The sequence below is a fragment of the Aquarana catesbeiana genome, linkage group LG05 (assembly GCF_042186555.1).
Source record: "Aquarana catesbeiana isolate 2022-GZ linkage group LG05, ASM4218655v1, whole genome shotgun sequence".
NCBI lineage: Eukaryota > Metazoa > Chordata > Amphibia > Anura > Ranidae > Aquarana > Aquarana catesbeiana.
In genome coordinates, this window is record NC_133328.1 from 466,677,562 (window position 1) to 466,702,323 (window position 24,762).

The window sequence follows — 24,762 nt, forward strand, 5'->3', positions numbered from 1 at the left end:
TGCACGGAGTGCATAGGTGTGAGGAAACAAGGTCAAGGGTATTGCCTTCAGAGTGAGTAGAAACATGTATCCATTGCTTCAGGTCAAAGGAGTAGTTTAGACTGAGAAGTTTGGAAGTAGCAGGTGTGTTAGTGGGGATGTTGAAGTCCCGAGAATGATAGTGGGGATTTCAGAAGAGAGAAAGTAGGGTAGCCAGGCGGAGAAGTCATCAAAAAAGGTTGATACAGGTCCAGGGGGGCGGTAGATCACAGCTATCCTTCGAGAAACTGGGGAGAAGAGACCAAATGCAGTGTGCCTCAATTGGGGAGAGTGACAGAGAGGGAAGTGGGTGAAGAACCTGAAAGGTGCTATGTGGGGCTAAAAGGATTCCAACACCCTTCCCTTGTGTCCAGTGTGTCTGGAGGAGTGAGTCCAAAGACCACCGTGGGATAGGGCAGCAGAAGACGCAGTGTCAGATTCATGAAGCCAGGTTTTGGTAATGGCAAGTAGATTAAATGAGTTCGCTATAAAGAGAACATGGAGAAAGGTTAGTTTGTTACAGACAGAGCGGGCATTCCAAATGGCGCAAGAGAAAGGGAGTCTGGTCTTGGGAAGAAGAGAAATGGGAACTAGATTGTGTGCATTGCGGCCGCAGCCAGAGGGTGTAGGGAAATGGGTGCGTTGAATACAGTTAAAAGAAGGAGGCCCAGGGTTTGGGGATACATCACCAGAGCTTAGGAGAAGCAGAAGGGTGAGGGAGGTAATGTGGGAGTGCGATTTTATATGAAGGGACATGCCCCAGTGTCCTGCAGATTGTTTGTGCCTGAGGATTTAGAATTACCAGATTATTATTAATAATTATATTATAATATATATTATGGTGTGGGGTGAAGGAGAGGTGTGCAGGAGAGTTAGTTTAAGGATAGAGGACACAGCTGTCAGAAGGAGTGGTAGACCGTGCATTTTAAAAGAGGGAAGAAGAGCTGAAGGGTGTAAATAAGGTCACCTGTAGTCTGTGTGGTATTTTTCAAGGTGTTTTCTTGTGTCCCTTTTGCTTTGTGCATTCGCTGAAGTGCTCCCACTTATAGAAAGAACCCCATCTGCAAATGTGCCTTTCCCAAGAGATGCTTAGTTATGTACTGCTTGGGATAGGAGGGTGTGTGCTTCTAATTGCTAATCAGGAAATTAATAAAACATGGCTGGCTATGCAAAGCAAAATTCTCACTTCAGAAACAGATAGCTAATAAAGATAAGAAAAGGCCATACTTTAGGAAAGGCATAGGGAAGAAACAAATAGCATACCAGAGTTAAAGAAACATAGGAAAACAGTTTTCAATGTTGCGATTATGGCTGGAGTTGCAGCAGTAAGCATTAAAGAAGAACTTCACTCTCCCAATCAACAGTGACTATTTTAAATCCTTATGCTGCTAGCATTAGTAAATAGGAAAGTATATCATGGTTATTTGTTTTAAACTTTCATTTTCTTTCTCGTACATCACGGGACAGAGACTCAGTAATTACTGATGGGTTATATAGGGTATCACTAGGTGATTGGACACTGGCACACCCTAAACAGGTAGTTCAACCCCCTATATCAGTGGTTCTCAACTCCTGTCCTCAGGACCCACTAACAGGCCAGATTTTAAGTATTACCTTGGGGAGATGCAGACCAGAATACTGCAATCACTGAACAGCAAATGATATCACCTGTGATGTATTTCAGTTATCTTGCAAACCTGGCCTGTTAGTGGGTACTGAGGGCCGGAGTTGAGAACCACTGCCCTATATAATCCCTCCCCTTGCAAAGATACCTCAGTTTTTACGCCAGTGTCTTAGGTGTTGGACGTGTAAAGATGTCCTGTGCTGAGCTCCAAAGGGAATATCCTATATCTTATATCCTATACTGGGGCAAGACAGGCAAACCAGATCCATTTCAAAGTGTCCTTTCTAGGCCGAATTGGATGGTACCCGGGCCTCGTGTCCGAAGAAACGAGGTTTTACCTGTAACACTTCCTCTTTTTAGAGAGCTGGACCCCGCATTTCAGAAAACGGTTTTTCTAGCCTTATTTCTGGCCGGGTGCTTTACAGGCCCAGAACTGTGGATCCCCCTATCCGTAGGGGGCCCCAGTATCTGAAGGTTTTTCCAAACGGTGCCCACCGTGAGAGGTGAAGATTGGGTCTGTATAACAGAACCCTGCGGCTGGATAAGGTAAGGGAGATTCCACAGAATTTTTTAATTCTAGTAGGTTTCTCCTTTAAAGTAAATGCTATGCCTATTGTCGCCACCGGGGGCTGCCAAGAGCACATACCTTCTCATGCTGATGTCTGTCTCAGTGTTTCACGCTGCACAAGCTCCTCCAGCCGAGCTCCAGGTAGGATGGGATGGGGGGCTCTCCTCCGGGTGATTCCCCCCAAGAATAGGCGGGGCCGCAGGTGGTCTGTGAGGCAGTAGTATACCGCACTGTCACTGCCGCCGCCACTGCCACGTGCAGGCCCCATCACTGCCGGTCTCTCTCCTTCCTCCTCCACCCCCAGCCTTTCCTCCACGCTTGTCCAGGAGGGTCGGCTCGCGCGGCAAGCGCACTTTTTTTGAAAAACGAGGGGGGGCGGTAGAGTGGGGGGGGCGGAGCGTCAGCGCGGCGTCCAGCGTGCTCAGACGCCCACATTGCTGGCTGCAAAGAGGCACACTTTACAGGTGCACACAGCCTTTGGAGGGACACAGAGCTGACGGTCGCATGTAAGGCGGGACACAGGCATTCTCCTAGGCAGCATTTACTAAGGAAACACTAGACTGGGCATTTGGTAGCAGGGCTTTTGCCGGACTACATCGCTCAGCAGTCAGTGTTCATTTTGTGATACCTCCACCTTGTTGCTTTGCACTATGGGTAGAAGAGGTTCAAATAGCCCAAGAACCAGAGGCTCTAGGGGATCTTCTTCAGGTTCTGAGGACCCCCTTTCTGCAGCATCCTCCCCCCCTGAGGGGCCAGGGATGGCTAGCCAGGGAGAGCCGTTGGGGTCAGGGGCTATACCTGCTTCTGGCACTTCAGCCCCTGTATACAATACACAGGAGGTTTTATCCTCAACCATTAATGGTTTAGAGGAAAGATTAATGGCCGTAATTGCATCTTCACTCAGTGGAAGAAAACGTACTAGGCTTCCTCTGTTTCCCAGGACCCTCAGGAAGAGGAGCTCTGGGATAGGCGAGAAGAATCCCTTTCAGAGGATCAGGATGGGACGGATGATTCCTCTTCTGAGGAATCAGGTGGAGAGGGATCCTCTTCAGCATCCCAGGAGGAGAAGGTCTTAGTACAGATCCTGGTTGGATTGGTCCGCTCCACATTTAAGTTGCCTGTATCTGAATCAGTTAAAGAACCCTCTTCTTCTTTGCGGTCACTGAAACCTTCTCAAACAACACATGCTTTTCCTGTTCATAATTTACTTGAAAAGCTCATTTATTCTTAGTGGGATCACCCAGATAAAGTTTTTTCCGCCGAAAAAGTTTTCAACATTTTATCCTATGGAAGAAAAGTTTATTAAAATGTGGGGAATACCGGCCGTTGACGCCGCCATTCCCTCCGTAAATAAAAATCTGACTTGTCCTGTAGACAATGCTCAGGAGCTCAGGGATCCTGTGGATAAAAAGATGGAGTCCCTGTTGAAGGATGTTTTCTCCTTAGCAGGTTCAGTGGCTCAACCTGCAGTAGCAGCGATGGGAGTCTTCCAGCGGCCTTATGTTTTGTTGTTGACGCCATCAGAGATTCTATCATCCAAACCTCTCGTCTTTCACTTGAGTTGGTGCATATGCGTAGAATCTTATGGTTGAGAAATTGGTCAGCTGAAGCACCATGTAAGAAGCTTCTGGCTGGGTTTTCATTTCATGGTGCAAGGTTGTTTGGAGAAGACTTGGATAACTATATCCAAAGGATCTCTTGTGGGAAAAACACTCTCTTACCTGTTAAGAAAAAGAGTAAGCGCCCCTCTTTCAAACTGACTCTTTCCCCAGCGCCAGGGGCATCAGCCTCCAGGCAGTCGCAACGGCCTCCTCTGTCTGGGTCAAGAAACAAGAGTCAACCCCAGGGACAAAAGAAGTCCTGGGGGAAGAAGTCTACTAGACAAGACACTAAGGCCTCTTTATGAAGGGGCGCCCCCGCTCACTCGAGTGGGGGGAAGACTGCTACAGTTTTCAAAGCTCTGGCAGGAGGACTGCCAGGACGGATGGGTAATCTCCACGGTAACCTTAGGTTACAAACTGGAGCTCCAAGAATTTCCCTCTCCTAGTTTCCTCAGATCAGATGTCCCCAGAGATTCAAAGAAAAAGCAGTCGCTCCTAGCGTTAGAGCGGCTTTTGTCGCAAGAGGTCATTATGGTGGTTCCACGAAGGACCAAGGATTGGGCTTCTATTCCAACCTTTTACGGTCCAAAAGCCAGATGGGGATGTCAGACCCATTCTGGATCTAAGGGATCTGAATCGATTCCTAAGGATTCGGTCCTTTCGCAGGGAATCAATTCGGACAGTAGTCTCCATCCTGCAGGGAGGAGAATTTCTGGCATCGATAGACATCAGAGATGCATATCTGCAGGTGCCCATTTTTCCTGCTCATCAAAAGTTCTTGCGCTTTGAGATAGGAGGGCACCATTTCCAGTTTGTGGCTCTGCCTTTAGGACTAGCCACTGCACCTCGAGTGTTTACAAAAATCTTGGCTCCTCCTCGGGCCAGATGAAGGGCTCAAAGTATAACTGTCATAGCATACCTAGATGACCTGCTCTTGATAGACCGGTCGGTAGCCTGTTTGAACGGAAACTTGAGGACCACAGTCAAGTATCTGGAACACCTAGGTTGGAGCCTCAACCTAGAAAGATCTTTCCTAAAACCAGTAAGAAGACTGGAGTATTTGGGTCTGATCATAGATACAAGCCAGGAAGAAGGTATTTTTACCTCAGGCAAAGATCACTGCCTTAAGGGAGCTGATTCTGGTAGTCAGGACCAAGAAGGGTCCTTCTGTCTGCCTTTGTATGAGGCTGCTGGGAAGGATGGTAGCTTCGTTCGAAAGCAGTTCCTTATGCTCAGTTTCATTCAGGACTGTTGCAACACAGTATCCTGTCAGCCTGGAACAAGAGGGTTCAGGCATTAGATTTTCCGATGCACCTGTCTCATGCAGTGTGTCAGAGCCTCAATTGGTGGTTAATACCCGAAAGCTTTCAGAAAGGGAAATCCTTTCTACCGGTCACCTGGACGGTGGTAACAACGGATGCCAGTCTTTCGGGTTGGGGAGCAGTTCTGGAACAGTCTGCGGTCCAAGGGGTATGGTCCAAAACCGAGAGGACTCTACCCATCAACATTCTGGAGTTCCGTGCAGCATATCTAGCCCTAAAGGCCTGGACTCTCAGGCTACAGGGTTGCCCAGTCAGGATCCAGTTCGACAATGCCACAGCAGTGGCTTATATCAATCATCAGGGCAAATTTGTGGCAGGGACAAAGGATCCTCTTGCATGCGGGACGGATGCATTGGTAATTCCGTGGCATCGGATCTCACTGGTTTATGCATTCCCGCCTATTCTGCTACTGCCACGACTCCTTCGCAGGATCAGGCAGGAAAGTCGGTACTTCTGGTAGCCCCGCTTGGCCCAGGAGGACTTGGTATGCAGAAATAGTAAGGATGATGGTGGGTTCCCCGTGGACCCTACTGTCACGCCCAGACCTGTTATCTCAAGGTCCAGTGTTCCATCCTGCCTTACAAACGCTAAATTTGACGGTTTGGCTATTGAGACCCACATTCTGAAGAATCGTGGGCTTTCAGGTCCTGTGATATCTACCTTGATCAATGCAAGGAAGCCAGCTTCCAGAGTGATTTATCATAGAGTCTGGAAAGCTTATGTATCCTGGTGTGAATCCAGGGGTTGGCATCCCAGAAAGTATGTGATAGGTAGAATTCTTGATTTTCTACAATTGGGATTAGAGATGAAGCTGGCCTTGAGTACCATCAAGGGCCAGGTCTCGGCCTTATCAGTATTATTTCAACGGCCACTTGCTTCACATTCTTTGGTCCGAAACTTTATGCAGGGGGTGACGCGTCTTAATCCTCCGGTTAAGGCGCCCCTAAACCCCTGGGGCTTGAAATTGGTTCTGTCTGTGTTACAGAAACAGTCTTTTGAACCAATACGTCAGATTCCCTTGGTCTTGTTGACAAGGAAGTTAATTTTTCTGGTAGCCATTTCTTCTGCTAGAAGAGAATCAGAATTGGCAGCTCTTTCCTGTAAAGACCCTTATTTGATTGTACACAAGGATAGAGTGGTATTGCGCCCTCATCCTAGTTTTTTTACCGAAGGTGGTTTCAGATTTTCATCTAAACCAAGACATTGTTCTGCCTTCCTTTTTTCCTGATCCCTGTTCTCGGAAGAAAGGTCCCTACATTCTTTGGATGTAGTAAGAGCAGTCAAAGCTTATCTGGAAGCAACTGCTCAAGTGCGCAAAACGGATGTTTTGTTTGTGCTGCCTGAAGGTCCCAATAGAGGACAGGCAGCGTCAAGATCTACCATTTCTAAATGGATTCGACAGATGATTATTCAAGCTTACAGTTTGAAACAGAAAATTCCTCCGTTTCAGATCAAGGCACATTCCACAAGGGCTATTGGTGCTTCTTGGGCGGTGCATCACCGGGCCTCTATGGCTCAAATCTGCAAGGCTGCAACCTGGTCTTCAGTTCATACATTCACCAGATTCTATCAGGTGGATGTGAGAAGGCATGAGGATATCGCCTTTGGGCGTAGTGTGCTGCAGGCAGCGGTACAAGGTCCTCAGGTCTGATTACACCCTACTTGGTTGTGGTTCCCCTCCCCTCAGGTAGCATTGCTCTGGGACATCCCATCAGTAATTACTGAGGCTCTGTGTCCCGTGATGTACGAGAAAGAAAATAGGATTTTTTAAAACAGCTTACCTGTAAAATCCTTTTCTTTTGATGTACATCACGGGACACAGAGGTCCCGCACATCTTCTAATACACTTATATTGCTTTGCTACAAAACTGAGGTATCCCTGCAAGGGGAGGGATTATATAGGGGGTTGAACTTCCTGTTTAGGGTGTGCCAGTGTCCAATCACCTTTTGATACCCTATATAACCCATCAGTAATTACTGAGGCTCTGTGTCCCGTGATGTACATCAAAAGAAAAGGATTTTACAGGTAAGCTGTTATAAAAAAAATCCTATTTTTTTACGTTTCTTCAATTACTTCCTGGTTTCCAGGCCTAGGCAAATGATGTCATACGTCCCAAGAGTCTTCAGGTGGGGAAGAGGGTGGGAGGGGTTTTCTCAGCTAATCGCCCCCTCCTGCCAACATGCCTGAGCTAAGGGCAGAGGAATTCCAGGAAGTAAATGGTACATGAATCACGTGCTCAAGATGGCCACAGCCAGAAATGCTAGGGGGTGTTTTTCAACGTGATTTCCCAGCTAAATAAAGCTTAGAGACATGAAAGATGGGCAAATTTGCTTTGCATTAAAAATTAATTAAAAAGCATTTTTGGTTTGTGGTGCTCAGATGCAATGTAGTTCCACTTTACTTGTAGCCTTTTAAATACAGCAACTAGTCTAATGCAGATCCTCTGTCCTAATTGTCTGTATCTTATTTTAATCCTTTGTTAAAAGTGTTAAAATGGAATGTATTTACCTTTTTAAATTTAGACCTCATGCACACAGAATGGATGTCTTTACATAGGACCTTGCACTAAGTTCCTGCATTAAAACCTGTCCATACGATGTTACGCATGTAACGTTTCTGCTTCATTTACATGCTTATAACATAAATGTATGATGTTGGTTTCCACCACTGATTACACATTGCTGATTTGTTGGCCCTAAGCAGTACGGTCCATGTACACTGGACACGTGAACATTAGCATAAATGTTTACATGCATACATGCATAGACCCATAGGATACAATAGTGCTGCCTTCAAATGTGTAGATATTATGGATTTAAATATAGATTGTACGCCCATGTGCATAAGCCCTAACCAGAACTCACTCTTGTCAGTCAAAGAAAACTGCTGATCTTCCTTTTTTTTTTTTTTTTTTCTTTTGTTACCTTTTGGTTTGAATGGATAAACAGGATAAATACATTTATATTAAAAAAAAATATATATATTATCCATTCACTGTGAAGTTGCTTGGCTCAGCTGATTTTTCATCTTGCCATGATACTGTTGAAATTAAATGAAAGCGTTCTCTTATTTACCTTTTTTGTTTTTTTCACAAAGGGGTGAGGAAGAGAAGCCAGCATCAGGGCCCGGGTGATATTTATCTGGATGACTTGAATGTTTTGGAGCCTGAAGTGGCAGCACTTTATTTTCCTAAAAGGTATAGTTATGTTTCTATATAAAATGCATCAATATAAGCCACATTAAATAAGGATCGGGAGGAAATGTGTATGTATACAGGCATGTATGGGAAATATTTGCAAAGTTTTTCACAAATATGGTTTGTATTATTTACACTGTAAGCTTTTGCATAACACATAAGGGTTAGTTTTTTTTTGGTTTTTAATTTAGCATAATATGTGCCTTTCTATCACCCCTTTGCATGCTGCTTTATAAATGAAGTGCAAGTGTCAAGTATTAATGGTCCTGGTTTACATCATTTCCACATGCATGCCAAAAAATAGTTTCCCAGCCATTTAATAACAGAACAAACTTATTAGTATATAACTTACTGTCAAAACAAAGATGTATGAAAGACAAATGGGTTCTCACACAAAATAGTCTGTAGGATGATGTCATTTTACACAGATTCAAATAATATATACACTGATCATAACTTTATGACCACCCACCTAATATTGAGTAGGTCCCTCTTTTGCTGACAAAATAGCCCTGTCCCGCTGAGGCATGGGCGCCACTAGGCCTTTGAAGGTATGCTGTGCTATCTGGTACCAAGCCATCAGTAGTAGTTCCTTTAAGTCCTATAATTTAAAGGTGGGGCCCCCATGGATTGGACTTGTTTTTCCAGCACATCCCACAGATGCTCGATCGGATTGAGATCTGGAGAATTTGGAACTCAATATCTCAAACTCGTTCTGTTCCTCAAACCATTCTTGAACCATTTTTGCAGCGCAAGGCGCCTTATCCTGCTTAAAGAGGTCACTGCCATCACATGAATGGCAGGACCTATGGTCTCCAAGCAGAACATTGCCCAAGACATCACATTGCCTTTGTTAGTTTGCCGCCTTCCCATACTGCATCCTGGTGCCATCTCTTCCGCATGTAAGAGACACACACACAACTGGCAAACCACATGATGTAAAAGAGAAAATGTGATTCATCAGCCCATTGCTCTGTGGTCCAGTTTTGATGCTCACTTGCTCTTTGTAAGTGCTTTTGGCTGTGTACACAGGTCAGCATTGGCACCCTGACCAGTCTGCAGCTTTGCAGCCCCATACACAACAAACTGTAATGCCCATTTTTTCAGCTTTCAACATATCATCTTCAGGTACAACATGTTTACTTGCTGCCTAATATATCCCACCGACTTTTAGATGCCATTATAACGAAATAATCAACGTTATTCACCTAACTAGTCATTGGTCATAAAGTTATGGCTGATCGGTGTATATGCATAATATTTTAGAGACAAAAATAACGTGTGTACTAGGGTTGCACCGATACGGATACTAGTATCCGTATTGGTGCCGATACCGAGCATTTGCTCCAATGCTTGACCAAACACCTTGGCAGTCAGGGGTGATCGAAGCGATGGTGGGGGGGGGGGGGGGGGGGGGGAGTACAAGCACCGATCTCCCTGTATAGATTTCGATAAAGCAGCTGACAGCCGCTCCCCCCCCACACACACAGCTTTCAGCTGCTTTATTGAAATCTATACAGAAAGATTGATGCTTGTAACTCCCCCCCACCGCTGCATCGATCATCCCTGACAGTCCCATGTCCTTCTCCGTGTGCTCCTCCGTGTCCTCTGTGCTCCTCCGGTCCCCCTCCGTGTCCTCCTCCAGTCCCCTCCTATCTCAGATCTGTCAGGATAGGAGTGTGAAGGAAGGAGCCGGTAAATCTGTAATTTAGTGGCTCCTTCCTTTTCTGAATGCACAGAGTCGGTGAGCACTGACTCTGTGCATTCATATATGAGCAGAGTAAGCGGTATTTACGATGTCTCTGTTTATTATTGAACAGGAGCCGATGTCTTCTGTCCGTTTATCTTCAGTGCAGCTGAGGCTACAGATTGAGAAACTGGGGAATCTGTGTCCTCAGTCCCTTTCTCTGTCTCAAAAGAGAGATTTCAGGGGTCTAGACCCCTGATATATCACCAAAGCCCCTCCCAACAGGGTTGATTAAAAAAAAAGGTCATATTTAAAAGGTAAAATTGTAAAATAAATAACCCCCCCCCCCCCCCAAAAAAAAAAAGAATGCATTGTAAAAACATATATGAATTGTAAAAAATAAAACTGTAAAATAAAAAACTACTGACCTAGTCCACTGTCGAATGACATTAAAAAAAAGAATCGGTATTGGCGAGTACTTGGGGAAAAAAAAGTATCGGTACTTGTGTTCGGTCTTAAAAAAGGGGTATCGGTGCAACCCTAGTATGTACATGTGCATAAGTAATCTCATCCAAACATTTTTTTCTCAGTCTGGATGTATATGTTCTGTGCTGAAAAAATCTCATGTCATCCCTGCTTTGCCAATAACTGAAAGACCCCACCTTTATGCATGTGTTCATGTTTTTTTTTTTTTTTATGCATTTTGCATCAGAATGCGTGAATATGCATCAAAACACCGTTTTTTTTTCCCTCAAACATAAGGGCAGAGAAAGTTGGTGCCTGTACCATCCGCTATGAGGGGGTCATATAACATACGTCATTTAAAGTTGAAATTCATCATCACAACCTGCAAAGTAAATGACAAGCTTTCGAATGTTCATAAAGATGTAAAGAAATAAGCCACATTTGCAAATCGCAGATTTAGGTGCTTATCTCTTAAGCCTGGTACACATGGGCCAAATATCGGCCCAACAGAAACCGGCCTACGTTTGGCCTGTGTTTACATCAGCCTGTCCAACAGGAAGCTGACTAAATGGTCGACTTCTGTTGAATAGGCATGCTGGAAAACCAATCAGCGCTGGCAGCTAATGGCTGCAAACACTTAACGGTGTGTTCTGGTGGGGGGTGCAGTCCCAGTGTCAGAACACAATAGCTCAGCGGGGGAGATCACTGTACTAACATTGCATAGTTAGTACAGCGAGCTCCTCAGTTTTTTTCCATTCAGCCCGTTGGGTTTGATGGGGGAAAAAAAAACGTAGCAGGCTATAGCTATTTACTGTTCAAATCCTAAGAAAATGAATAAGCTATTGCACTGCATAGAACCCAACCGTCATGGCCGTCATTTGGAGGCACAGTGGTGTAGTGGTTAGCACTCTCGCCTAGCAGTAAAAAGGGTCGCTGGTTCGAATCCCAACCACGACACTACCTGCCTGGAGTTTGCATGTTCTCCCTGTGGGTTTCCTCCGGGTACTCCAGTTAATTGGCTTCTGTCCAGAATTGGCCCTATTATATGAATGTGAGTTGGGAAGCTTGGATTGTGGGCTCCTTGAGGGTCAGGACCAATGTGTGAGTGTGCGATGTATGTGTGGAGCGCTACATAAATTGACAGCGCTATATGGGTACCGTAAATAAAATAAAAAAATAGGGATAATTGTAGACACGCACCAACACTCACTCAGGTTGAACTTGATAGACTGGTGTCTTTATTCAACCTTACTAAATATGTAACTATGTCATTTAACGGGGCACATAAGAGGGCCAGGAGAGTGGATGCAGCTCCTCTCAGATTAGATCTTGAGATTCTAATGCACATTTAAAAAAACAAACAAAAGAGGGCGACTCCATCTAGGTGTAGCGATTTCATTAAAAAGCATAAAAGACAATAAAAATGCACTCACTAGTTAAAAGTACTTCCATCAAGAACTCTGCTTCAACTATCCACATGCCTGTAAAGCTCTGCAGCCTTATGGTGATCCTATGGAGGTCTATATGGGTTTATGACCAGCCTTGATTCACTTTTGATTAGTAAGTGCATTTTTATTGTCTCTCATACTTTTTTTAATAAATTGCTAGACTGTTCAAATCCTGCCTGTGATCCTCCTTTCCACTCAATCACAGGCAGGTGGGTCAGTGATGTCAAAGCCGTCCCCTGTAAACCATGCCCACCTGTTAAAAATGAAATGCGCTACTCGGTCCATGAGCGCAAATGTATTCTTTCAGCAGGGTTCTGCAAGGTCCGTTCAACCAGGGGTTGCATCAGCACAGTTTGGACACATGTACTTTGCTGAGATTGCAGGGAAAATTGTAAACGCGCTTACTGTATACCCTTGCCTGCTAGTCTAAGATGCGGATGGGAAGAGGGAGTGAGTGATACCATGGGGAGGTTTGGTGTCGCTGAAAACACACTGTGGCTTCACAGGCTGATATTGGAGAAGCTACAGCGCAGATGAAATTAGAACTTGGAGTCGTTTATTTAGACAGGTACAAGGTTTACTTTGTCGTTTAAAGTGGTTGTAAACCCTGCTACACCACTTTTACCTACAGGTAAGCTTAAACTAAGGCTTACCTGTAGGTATCGTGAATATCTCCTAAACTTGCACACTTGCACATCTCCTAAACTTGCCGATGACGGCGGCACATGTGCACTGAAGAAACGGCCCACTCATGCCGTTTCTTCAGAAGCTGTGCCGTTCCCAGCCGCTTGCGCGGAAGTGACGTCATCGTGGCTCTGGCCAGTCACAGCGCCGGAGCCCACGAACCCGGGAATAGCTCCGTGAGACATGTCGCCTGTGTGCGGCGACCACTGCAACAGCATTGATCTAAGGTAAGTATTTCATAATGAGCTAGTATGCGATGCGCACTGGTGCGCTGGCAGGACGTCACAGAAAGTTCTGTCAGCAGCTTCTTTGGATCGGTGAAGGAGCGGTGAACTCACTGCTCCTCCACCGGTGCTCCTCAACCAATGGGGCATCGCTGCGATACCGCCGGCAAAACTCCGCTCAGGCGGTGTTTTGGGGTGGATTTAACCCCTTTAAAACCGGGTTAAAACCGCCCCGCTAGCGGCCGAATAAAGCTGCTAAAATGACGGTAAAGCAGCGCTAAAAATAGTGCCGCTTTACTGCCGACGCCCCCCGCGGCTCGGTGTGAAATGTCTTAATGTTCTTATCTTCAACAATGTCTATAGTATTTTAAAGCGGTTGTAAACCGCTGAAGAAAAAAAAAAAACTTGTACGATAACAACATAATGTGCTAAAATGCTGCGATGACATGACTTCAGTGTATGCACGCAGGAGCCGTCGTTTCCAGCACAGGCTCTGAAGGTCTGGCACTGTAAGCCTGACCTTCAGAGCGCATGCGCTGATGATGTCATCTGCTGCATGCAGTCTGAATATTTCCTAAAATGTGCAAGTTTAGGAGATATTCACAGTACATACAGGTAAGCCTTATTATAGTATTCTAGTGATGTAACAAAGTTTACATCCACTTTCATTCAAGTTTACATTGATGAGAAGCATGATACTCTTTGTATTAACACTGAGATAATCTACTTGTATTGCAGCGAATCAGATCCAGGTTCCAGGCAGTGGATGGAATCAGACATGCTCTCAGGCTCCCAGTCCCCCCAGTCTGTGGGTAGCGCTGCTGCGGATAGCGGTACAGAATGCCTCTCTGATTCAGCAATGGACTTGCCAGATGTAACGCTCTCTCTTTGTGGAGGCCTAAGTGAAAATGGAGAGATATCTAAAGGTGAATTGTACTGGCCATTTTCCCCTGCAGCAGCCCCAGCACAGGCGTTTATTCATTAGCATTTTTAGAGTGGCAGATAAACTTGTCTTTCATTTGCTTCCTGTAAGCCGTTTTCCTGTATGCTGTGTTACTGATTAGCAGACATATGCTGCCCGTTAGTGGAACAGACCCCTCACAGGGACTAGATGACATCATAGAAATTTGCTAACTGAAAGTATGCTGTTTGCAGCAGCTTGGCTAATCTGAAATGTAGAAATTCTATAATAAGCAGTCTCCAACTGTGCAAAGATTTAGGCCTCAGCCCATCATTTATACTCTCCCTGCTGCACAGGGGTTGTGTCTCAAAGTGTTGGTTTTACTGCTCCAAATCTATAGCAGTTTTCTCTTTGACATTATATGATGTATGTTTTACTTAAAAAGAAAAAAAAAAGCAGTGCAAGTAGTAAACACAATAACTCATGGCAATCGGATTATGGATACCTGTAGAAAACTCTGTTAAAAAATTCCTGATTGGTTTCCATAGGTTATTGCTATACTGGGTTTTTTTTTTTTGTTCTTTGTGCCATCTTGTCTTTTGATAACCATACCTTCAGTTTATTGTATGGGTATTATAGGGAGAGGAAGTGAGGGACAATCTTCCCAGATGAATATAAAAGTATGACAGCGCTATCCCACCAAAAAAAAAATGGTTGGCGTTGGGCTTTAAATATGATGTTTCTTAGTCCTATTTTTATAGAAATGTAAATCCTTTTTTTTTTTTTTTTTTTTTCTAGAGAAATTCAAGGAACACATCATCACATATCAACAGTTTGCAGAAAACCCGGGGATAATCGACAATCCTAATCTAGTTGTGAGGATCTATAACAGGTATTGCACAGTAAGCCACCATAGCCCCGGCTCTTCTTGTCTGGCTCCTTTTGTGGTTTGCTTGTTTTAGTTGATTATTAACCACTTCAGCCCCGGAAGGTTTTTCTTTTCCTTTAAACAAGAGCATGTTTATTCACTGGTAAAAGGAACATACATGTATGAAGTATACATATTACATCAATACAAATAGTCAAGTTACATTTGTACAATATGAAGAAGTATTGCTATAGAAAGTAGAGAGGGAGAGAGATCCCCCCCTTTGGGCGCATATGTCTTAACATTGGAAGCCTTCACATCTGTAATTGTGTCTACTAATACAGTGTATTGAACATCACTATTTTTTTTCGTTCGTTTATTATTACTTAGCTGGATCCATTATTCATTACGTCATTTCTCAGGTTTTATCCAGGTAAATAATACAATGTGAGTCATGCACATACCAAATATTCCCATGTTTAGTTAGTTATTCCACACAGGTTTCGCTCGAGTTAAGCCACCTGTCCCAAATTTTGTTATATTTAGCTGGGCACCCCCTGTGGCTATATAGTACCTTTTTGTACGGTAGTGTCCTATTTATTTCACCAATCCAAGCTTGAATAGTGGGAGGGTTAGCCCTCATCCAGTGTCTAGCCATTACTTTCCTGGCACAGAATAAAGTTTCGTGGAGGAAAGTTGCTAAATACTTTTCATTGTCAGCGTCTGGCAATATACCTAGCAGGCATGTTTTGGGGTCAAGTTGCAGGGGTGAGCCCATGTGGTCATGTAGAAATTTTATAACTTGTGTCCAGTAATGCTGATTATTTGGACATTCCCATAGTAAATGGATAAAAGAGCACGGGTCAGCTGAGCACCCTGGACATTTTGGGTCCTGTCCATGAGAGAATTTTGCTAGCCGTGAAGGGGTAAGGTAAGCTTTGTGGATGATATATAACTGAGTCAGTCGATCGGAAAGTGTCGGGGATGACTTCTTAACATTCTCCAGTGCCTCCTCCCAATCTGAGTCATCTAATGGGCCTATGTCGTCTTCCCATCTAATTTTGGCTCTATCTATGACTCTTGCGACTGTGCGTGTTCTTATGATACTATATAGGCTGGATATTAGCTTGGCTGGTTCTTCACCTGTGATTACTTCGACCATTGGTATCATTTGTGTGTTGGGGAAACCATCTGTAAATTGGGTCTGTAAAGCGTGTCTTAATTGCATATAGCCAAAGAACATGTGTGCCGGAAGGTCAAACTCCTCTCTAAGTGCCTGAAAGTGCCTTACCCCCAACGGTGTGAGTACCTGAAATAGAAATGTGATTCCTTTAGTTGCCCACATTGTGGCACTCGGCATCTGCAGTAGTTCTTTTAGTTGGCGGTTACGCCATAGGGGTGTGTGCGAGTGATAGAAGTCAGCTCCAGTTAGTTTAAGCGCGATTTCCCAAATTCTTTTGTGTTGATGTAGCAGATGGTTCTGGGCCAATCCTTCCCTTCCACCCTCTCCACCTCTAAATATCACTTGTAAGGGAGAATACATATCTTTATTCAGTCTTTTACATACTAGGGCCTGGTATCTGTCTTTGTCCGTTTTATGGAGGTGAAAGAGATGTGAGATCTGCGCAGCTAAGTAATAAGCGTGTAAATCCGGAAGGGCAGCCCCTCCGGCGGTAGTAGGGTTTTTGAGGGTATTCCAGGCCAACTTATGCCTGTTGGATCCCCATGTAAAGAAGTTGACTATTTGGTCTAGGGCTTTGAAAATTTTAAGGGGAATGAGTAACAGTGAGTTCCAGAGTATGTATAGGAATTTTGGGAGTAGGATCATTTTAAAGAGGTTGATCCTCCCCATCACTCCCAGTGGGCCTTCTTGCCCAGGATTGCGTACGGGATTTCATATATGTGAATAGAGGCTCAATATTATTGTTGATAAATTTCTTGGGTTCTCTAGTGATTTGTACACCTAGATATTTAAAGGATGCAACTCTCTGTAATGGAAGGGAGGCTGATTGACGTGTGGGTGACGCTAGGTCTAGGTGCATAATCTGTGATTTAGACCAATTCATACTCAGACCTGAGTGTTTTCCAAATTCCTCTATGGTTTGCAGGGCCGCCTGCAGAGACGGGCCAGTATCTTCTAGATATAAAAGCATATCGTCAGCGTAAAGGCTCACCGTCTCTACCAGGGTCCCAACCCTGAGACCTCGAATTTCTGGGTGTGTCCTGAGGGAGATGGCCAGGGGTTCGGCCACTAGGGCATATAAGAGTGGGGATAATGGGCATCCTTGACGGGTGCCACGTTCTAACTGGAAAGAATCTGACAGAGTTCCATTTACAAGCACCCTGGCTTCTGGTGAGAAGTATAACAGCTGTACCCACTTAATAAATCTGGGCCCGAATCCAAACCTCCTAAGGCATTCCCATAAATACTCCCATTCCACGGAGTCAAACGCCTTGGCGGCGTCCAACGCCACCACCGCTCGGTCCCCTATATTTTCGTGGTTTGCTTGGATGTTCATGTATAAACGCCGCAGGTTCATAGCCGTGTTTTTCCCAGGCATGAACCCCGTTTGGTCGTGGTGGATGATGGAGAGAATAATTTGGTTGAGGCGGATGGCGAGTACTTTTGCTAAAATTTTAATATCCGCTTGGAGTAATGATATTGGGCGGTATGAGTCCGGATATTGGGGATTTTTTCCAGGTTTAGGGATCACTATGATTACTGCTCGCCGGAGAGATTCAGGTAGGGACCCAGATTCAAAAATGTGATTGTACAATTTTAATAATTCAGGGATCAATACCTCGGAATATTCTGCATAAAAGTCCAGAGGTATGCCGTCTTGGCCAGGGGCTTTTGCTGGGGCTAGGGATGCGATTGCAGCCGCAATCTCATCCGCAGTAAGGGGGGCCTCCATATCATTCCTCTGGGGTTCTGAGATTTGGGGAAACGATATATTGTGAAGGAAAGACTGGGTTTCGTGTATATTGACCCTCACTTTAGAAGAGTAAAGATCAGCATAGTATACTCGAAATGCTGTTGCTACCGATGTAGGATCTGTTAAAAGTTCATTGTGTGAATCTATCAGGGATACTACCACCGGAGGACTAGTGTCCTGACGGGCCAAGTATGCCAATATTTTACCCGCTCGTTCACCCGTTACAAACACCCGTTGCTTTGAGAAAAAGAGTTTTTGTTTGGCTTTTTCAAAATGTAATTGGTTTAGTATGCGGGTTTGTAATTTAAGTACTGATGCGTTGGCTGGGGTGGGATCTAGGTTAAAGTTTTTAGTTGCCAATTCTACTTTTTCAGAGGCTAGGTGGAGTGCTACTTTCGACGAGGTCTTCAATTTATTTATGCGTGAGGAAAGGATAGTACGGACGTGTAGTTTAAATGCCTCCCATACTATATCCGTCGATGCGGTACCCTTATTTCGATTGAAAAAGTATTTCCATTCCTCCTGGATATCCTCCTGCTCACTCAGGGCAGACAGCCAAAAGGGATGGAGGCGCCATGTGTGAGATCCTGCGTGTGGGGCGAGGTGTAGAGTAGCCCAACATGGGGCGTGGTCTGATAGGGATCTAGTGTGATATCCTGAGTCTGATAATAACGGAAGAAGCTTTTCTGAGATCAGTATGAAATCTATGCGAGACATTGTGGAGTGAGTTGCCGAAAAGCAGGAGAAGGCCTGGTTATTTGGGTACTTGAATCTCCATGTATCGGTTAAAGAGAATTCAGACATCAACCGCCCAAATCTAGTACTGTCGGGGGATTGTGCGCTTTGAGTAGTCTGCAGTTTGTCTCTTTTAGGGTTTAGGACCGTGTTAAAATCCCCTAGCCAAATAGCGGGGATTGCAGGGTATTGTGACATATACAGTATACCTTCGGTGATTAAAGTAGAGTTATATGGTGGGGGTATGTAAAAGGCAAGGATCAGATATTGTGAACCACTAATATGACAATGTAGGAAGACGAACCTGCCCTGGGGATCCGTCCGCACTGAAATTAAGTCAAATGGGGTATTTTTGGTGATTAGTACGGAGACTCCCCTTGAGTCGGAGGAGTACGTGGCATGATATGCCCACCCTATCCATGGGCGCTTCAGCGCAATCTGCAATTGGCCTGTAATGTGTGTTTCTACCAACACGATTATATCCGCACGATAGGACTTGAGACCTATCTATCTAATTCTATCTCGGATTCCCCGGACGTTCCATGTTAGGAACTTTATGTTAGTCATATGTGTCATATGGATATTTGTAGTGATACATCTGGGTACGTCCTCCCAGGATAGTCTCAACTCTCCCCCCCATTCCCCTCCACAGAACACTCCATCTCATTGACAAGTAGTACCATACACAATCATTAACAGCATAATTCAACAGTCCATAATACATACTCTGTAAACTTAACTGAAACATTCTCCCTTCCCCCCTCCCTGCCCTCAGCCACCCAAACTTGGCTGGGGCCTCAAACCCATAACTTGTGCGACCACTTGTAGACAACATGTGGCTGCTGCAATCCAAAGTAGTACACACTACCTATATCGCCATCGGCTGAAGCCTAACGGGCCCCGCCGGTGGCAATATACCATACTAATGGTAGGGACGAAAAAAACGCTGGTTAGTAGTCCAGCAATGAGATTTTAGACTCTGCGTCTTTCAAATACTTAATGGTATAAAATGCTCTATTCTTACGCTCTTATGTGGTATATAGCATCAAATTGTTAACACGTTATGTTCCATTCCCCCCCACCCTTCCTGTTTGAAACAAAACTGTCACCAATCTTGGAGTATGAGGGGTTGAGTGGAGAAGGTAGACCGGTGGAAAAAAAAAAAAAAAAAGGAAAGAAAAAGAAAAAGAACCCCGCCCCCCTGTAACTTGTAGGCGAGCTGGAAACAACATTGCATACTTTGTGTGTTGTGCTCGTAGGCGCCGCTTGACTTCCGAGAACCTGTAGCGTTGTTTTTGCACTTCCGCAGAAAAGTCTGGAAAGGCTGAGACAAATCCGTCTTGGAACTGAATGTTACCTTTAATTCTTGCCATCCGGAGGACCGCGTCTCGATCCCTGAAGTTTAGTAGCTTCGCAATGAAGGTTCGTGGAGGAGCTCCTTCAGGTGGATGGCGGGCAGGCATACGGTGCGCGCGCTCCACCACAAATGTGGTGGAGAAGGCCTCCCTGCCATAAGTGGATATAAGAACTTTTTCAAGGAAAGTAGCCGGGTCAGTGCCTTCTGAGCCCTCCGGTAGGCCGATAAATCTTAGGTTGGATCTGCGGGCTCGATTTTCCAGGTCGCCTGTTTCTGTGCCAGTTGTTGAATTTGGCGTTTCAGATCTTCCTGTGAATGTTGCATGGGGTATAAGGTGTCCTCTGCTCGGCTAATTCTGGTCTCTGTTTCGGTGACTCTTTCCCGGAGCTTTGTCATGTCCTGCCTTATCAAGGAGATATCCACCTTCACCTCCTCCAGCTTGGTCGTGAGGGTAGATTGACAGAGGGAGATCGCCTCCAGGACACGCGCTGTGTCGGCTGCCTCCCGCTCTGTGTGAGGAGCGGAGTGTGCTGTGGAGGAGGCGCCATCTTGCCCCTCGCCATCCCGCTCCGTTCTCCGAAACTTATCCAGGGATGACGAGGCTGCAGTGCTCCGTTTCGGCGGGGACATGTCACGACCGGTGCAGCGGGCTTTTGTGTCACAGATGTGGGGCACAGAGTGCATTTTGGGGTCACAGGATGCCGAATGCAGGATCTACCACGAGCGGAGCACTGATCTCTTGCGTCCTATCCCATTGCCGTCCAGGCCACGCCCCTAGCCCCGGAAGGTTTTACCCCCTTAATATTTATCAAACCTAAAGCTAATAATCCAGGCACTGCCATAGTCAAGCTGAGGTCAGTCCATGAAGATTTGTAGCATACATCCCGACATGTTTCGGAAATTTTATTGGTCCATATTTTCCCAGGAGAAATTTATACTTGGGTGACTTTATCTTTATCTGCAACATAGATATAGTATTTGTACAATAGTACATAAAATAAAAAGGGATTTTTTTTTAATGAGCTATATAGTATTTTGGCTTAAAGGTACTAGGGTACTATAGGGTTCATTGAAAGGACATGGGGAAATGGTAAAAACAAATGCGGGGAATCCACGTTTCCTGAAAGAGTCCTCATGGACACAAAGATGGACAAGCATGCAGCCCAGAGCCAGCCACTGATTCACATCCACAAGAGGCGCCCCTGATGTTAAACCGGCAAAGGAGTATTGCTGTCTGAAAGGCCATAAATAGACAAAGGAAATTCAATCAATGTTTTTAGAATAAGTATACAGACACTAGTGTGCTGTAACAAGGAGACAAGGGCATGTGTTACCCAGAATTGCCTATATAAACTAGTATAATATGCAGCGCTCAAATATACAACCAAATGATAATACAAAACTGTGTGACCAGATATAAAAAATAATGAATAATAAATAAAATAAACATATTAGCCCTGTGAAGGGAAAGAAATATAATATAAAAATATTAACCACCAACATGAAAATACAATGTAAGTGAATACAAATCAATTAGATTCGTAGATAAATGAATTTAAAATCGTAAAAACGCTGACATTTCACATGGAGATAAATGCATTTGCAAAGGACAATATGGAATGGCCCAATGATGTTGGCAGAACCAGATCAGATGCGTTTCGTCTGCATAGATGTCATCTGGGGCGTGAGTCTGCCCCAAACACTGCGCAGTACTTGGGGCAGACTCGCACCCCAGATGACGAAACGCATCGGGTCGGATCCTGCCAACATCATTGTGCCGTTCCATATTGTCCTTTGCAAATGCATTTATCTCCATGTGAAATGTCAGTGTTTTTTACGATTTTATTCCTTTTAAATAAATTATTTTATCTACAATATCACACTATGTGGAACCTTTTTTAATTTTTTGGTTACACCGTGTGAATACCGAGACTTGTTGTGGTCCTCTGTCCATCTATGACAACTATATCTGCACATCATACTGGGAATCTGTTGAAGAGGAGTGTTCGGTCTTGATCTGGGATAGCGATCGTAGATGTCACATCTCCATACATACGGCGATTAACACCATAAGCCTACTTGACTTAAGAGGTGTATACCCTTTTAAGTCCATACATTCCGGTAAGCCTTTGCAAAGTCGGTGGTGGTGGTTGTCCGCAAATATCTTTTCTTACCGTGGTTCCAGTGATGTCAATCAGCTGATTTTTGCTCATTTATATCAAGAATCCTATATGGACTTTGTTTCCTTTTACATCACATGACTTTTTCCAATTGATTTGTATTGGCTTACAACACCTTGTATTTTCACGTTGGTGGTTAATCTTTTTATGCAGTGGAACCTTGGATTATGAGCATAATCCGTTCCAGGAGAATGAGGAGATGTAATCCAAAGCACTCGCATATAAAAATCAATGGAAACGAAAATTTGTTCCGCATTGACTTCTATTACATGCAATACCACATGTGGCCAGAGTGGGGGGGGGGGGGGGGGGGTGGGGGGGGGGGGGGGCGCCGCGCTGGAGAACCTCGGAAACTCGGAAAGCCTCTGAAACATTAAGGAACTGAGTATTTCGGAGTCATTCCAAGACTCAGAAACGTTCCGAGTGTCCCCGGTGCCCCTCACCTCTGGCCAAATGCGGTACTGCACCGCCCATTAGCTTGAATTCTGCTCGTTTTGCGAGACAACACTCGCAAGCCGAGTCAGAATTAAAAAAAAAAAAAAGTAGCTCGTCTTTCAAAACGCTTGTTAACAGCATTACTTGTAAACCAAGGTTCCACTGTATTATATTTCTTTCCCTTCACAGGGCTAACTAATCTTTTTTTTTTTTTTTTACTTATTTATTCATTATTTTTTACATCTGTTCATACAACACAGTTTTGTATTATCATTTGGTTGTATATTTGAGCGCTCCATATTCTTCTATGATCCATTGCTTGCAAATTCTTTTGTTGTGCTGGCTGTTTTATATACTAATTTTTGAGCGTTAGCGGGGTATTTTCCATATAAACTAGTATGTTACCTTTCACTGTGCTGATAGAGGTGCAGACATCAGAGCAGCAGTCCTCAGACTAAGACGTGCCAGCTGTGTCTGAGCACTCTAAATAGTGAGTCAGCTGATGAGAGAGGCAGTCCTCACAGGTTGTTTGGGTATTGCTGGTTATTCTGCCCCATTAGCTGTATGAAAAACAGCTGACGCCAGAATTCAGAGCGTCTCTCTGATACGTAGGTGCGCAGCGTAGCCCCGCCCCTCGGAGCGTGATGACGTCACGCGCCGGCGCATCACCGGCGAAAGGAAGGTCCCCACCTGTGTTAGAGAAACACAGTGGGGGCAGGTAGGAGCTCCTCTCCGCACATATATCCCCCATGGAAACAAGGAGAACCCCGTCATCCATTTAGCCATGCACGGGTGGAGCCTCCCCGCCGGGTGTTTGTGAAGAAACAGCGCAGCCCAGAGAGCACACCATATGCCACCCAGTGGACAAAGAGGATAATAACAGCCAACATGTGTACAATGAAAAACTCATGAAAATAACCAAAAACAAACAATAAAAAATGCAAAAGAAAATAGAAAGAAACATGGAGATTGAATATCAAATGGGCATGGTTAACAATGAAGTGAATCATCCAATGCAATTATAGAAATGATGATATAGTCACAGAGCTGTACTGTGAGAGATAAATCGCAGTATAGAGGTGCTAAAGTGTCACTAATTGTGATGTCCCCATACTGTCAAAAGGGGTGTTTTCATGGCTAATAAATTTGTGAAGGGTAACTATATTCAGGTGCACTACTATTGTCACAAACAATCAGACTGAGGGAACTCCCTCAGCCTGAATGTGTGTATGAATTATACCTTTGAGCAATAATAATAGATAACAAAAAGTAACAAAATAAATGCTGGATATTGCGCCTTCCAGTGAGGTAATCTGTAAATGGTTACAATGTAGCAAAGAAGTCCACTGAAGGAATAGATAATTGAAGGAAGGCAAACTAAGAAAATCCTGACTTCGGTAGTAACTCTCGCCATATGTGGATTATAAAAGCAGGAGAAACTCCATAGTGTAATATGTAAAAACTTCTTTATTAAAACAAAAACACAACCGGCATCAAATTTGTTAGCAGAAGATCAAAAATACGGAAAGTTTGGCGGCACTGCTACATTCAAGCTAGACAGCTGCTATGTGGTGACGTCAGGTTTCTTGGCTCCCCCTACCCTGCGTTTCTCCGTAAAAGGCATCGACTGGGAAAGTAGGCTGAAGCCAGACGTCACACACCACACCTCTATAAGTATCTCAGCAGGCAGGATGACACCGGAAACAAGATTGGGATAATTTCCCAATCAGTTCACAGTGTGACCAAATCCTTTACAGGTCTGTAAGTGTTAATATGCTGTGCCAGATATATATGATAAAAACAGTCACATTATCATAATAATAATGCCGGAAGGAGAAAACTGAATAATCAAAAAATTATATATAAAACATGTTAAAATTTATACATGGAAATAAAAAAAACATGGTATTGCTCCAAATCTTATAAAATTCATAAAAAAGAGCAACCTCAATTATTGTGTTATATAAATTATGACTTGACTTAAAGTGGCATTTGGAACCAAAAAATATGAATGATAAATGGATGCCACCAGCTCATACACATAGATCAATAAATATAATGTTGATCAGAGCATTTGTGCTGGGGCAACGCATGTCACCCATTCACCTCCCCCTGAATGGGGGAGGGAAATCTCATTGTGGGCAAGATGAGACGTCCGATAACGGACATGTTGGAGAGAGTAGATATCATTGAACGTATTGTACTAATTCTATGAAACCACAAAAAGAATGCATGTGTGTGCATAGAAAAAAGGAAATTGTTTAGCAAGAGGAAAAATTTCTGTCTAGCAGAGGAGCGAACTGTTTAGCAGAGGAAAAAAAGGCTAATGAACTAAAGGGGAACTCTTCATCCTGACAGTATGTCTTAAATGTAGAGATGGAGGGATAGCTTTAGCTGTTATCTATGTAGCAATTTATATCCCATTCTATGTTCAGGCCCCAAGGGCTATAGGATTGCATGTCGAATATCCAGCGGGTTTCACATCGTGAAATATGGCGTTTTAAATTACTAC

General features: G+C 44.3%; 1 protein-coding gene across 3 annotated transcripts in view; it reads left to right on the forward strand.

Annotated features, from left to right (window-relative positions):
• The window catches only part of LPIN2 (lipin 2), a 192,588-nt gene that overhangs the window by 116,293 nt on the left and 51,533 nt on the right, over positions 1-24,762 (forward strand). For all 3 annotated transcript variants that reach the window (XM_073631426.1, XM_073631427.1, XM_073631425.1), the window contains exons 8-10: positions 8,231-8,330; positions 13,577-13,764; positions 14,538-14,631. In XM_073631426.1, coding sequence (XP_073487527.1) covers positions 8,231-8,330; positions 13,577-13,764; positions 14,538-14,631 — 382 coding nt within the window. The remainder of the gene's footprint in view (positions 1-8,230; positions 8,331-13,576; positions 13,765-14,537; positions 14,632-24,762) is intronic.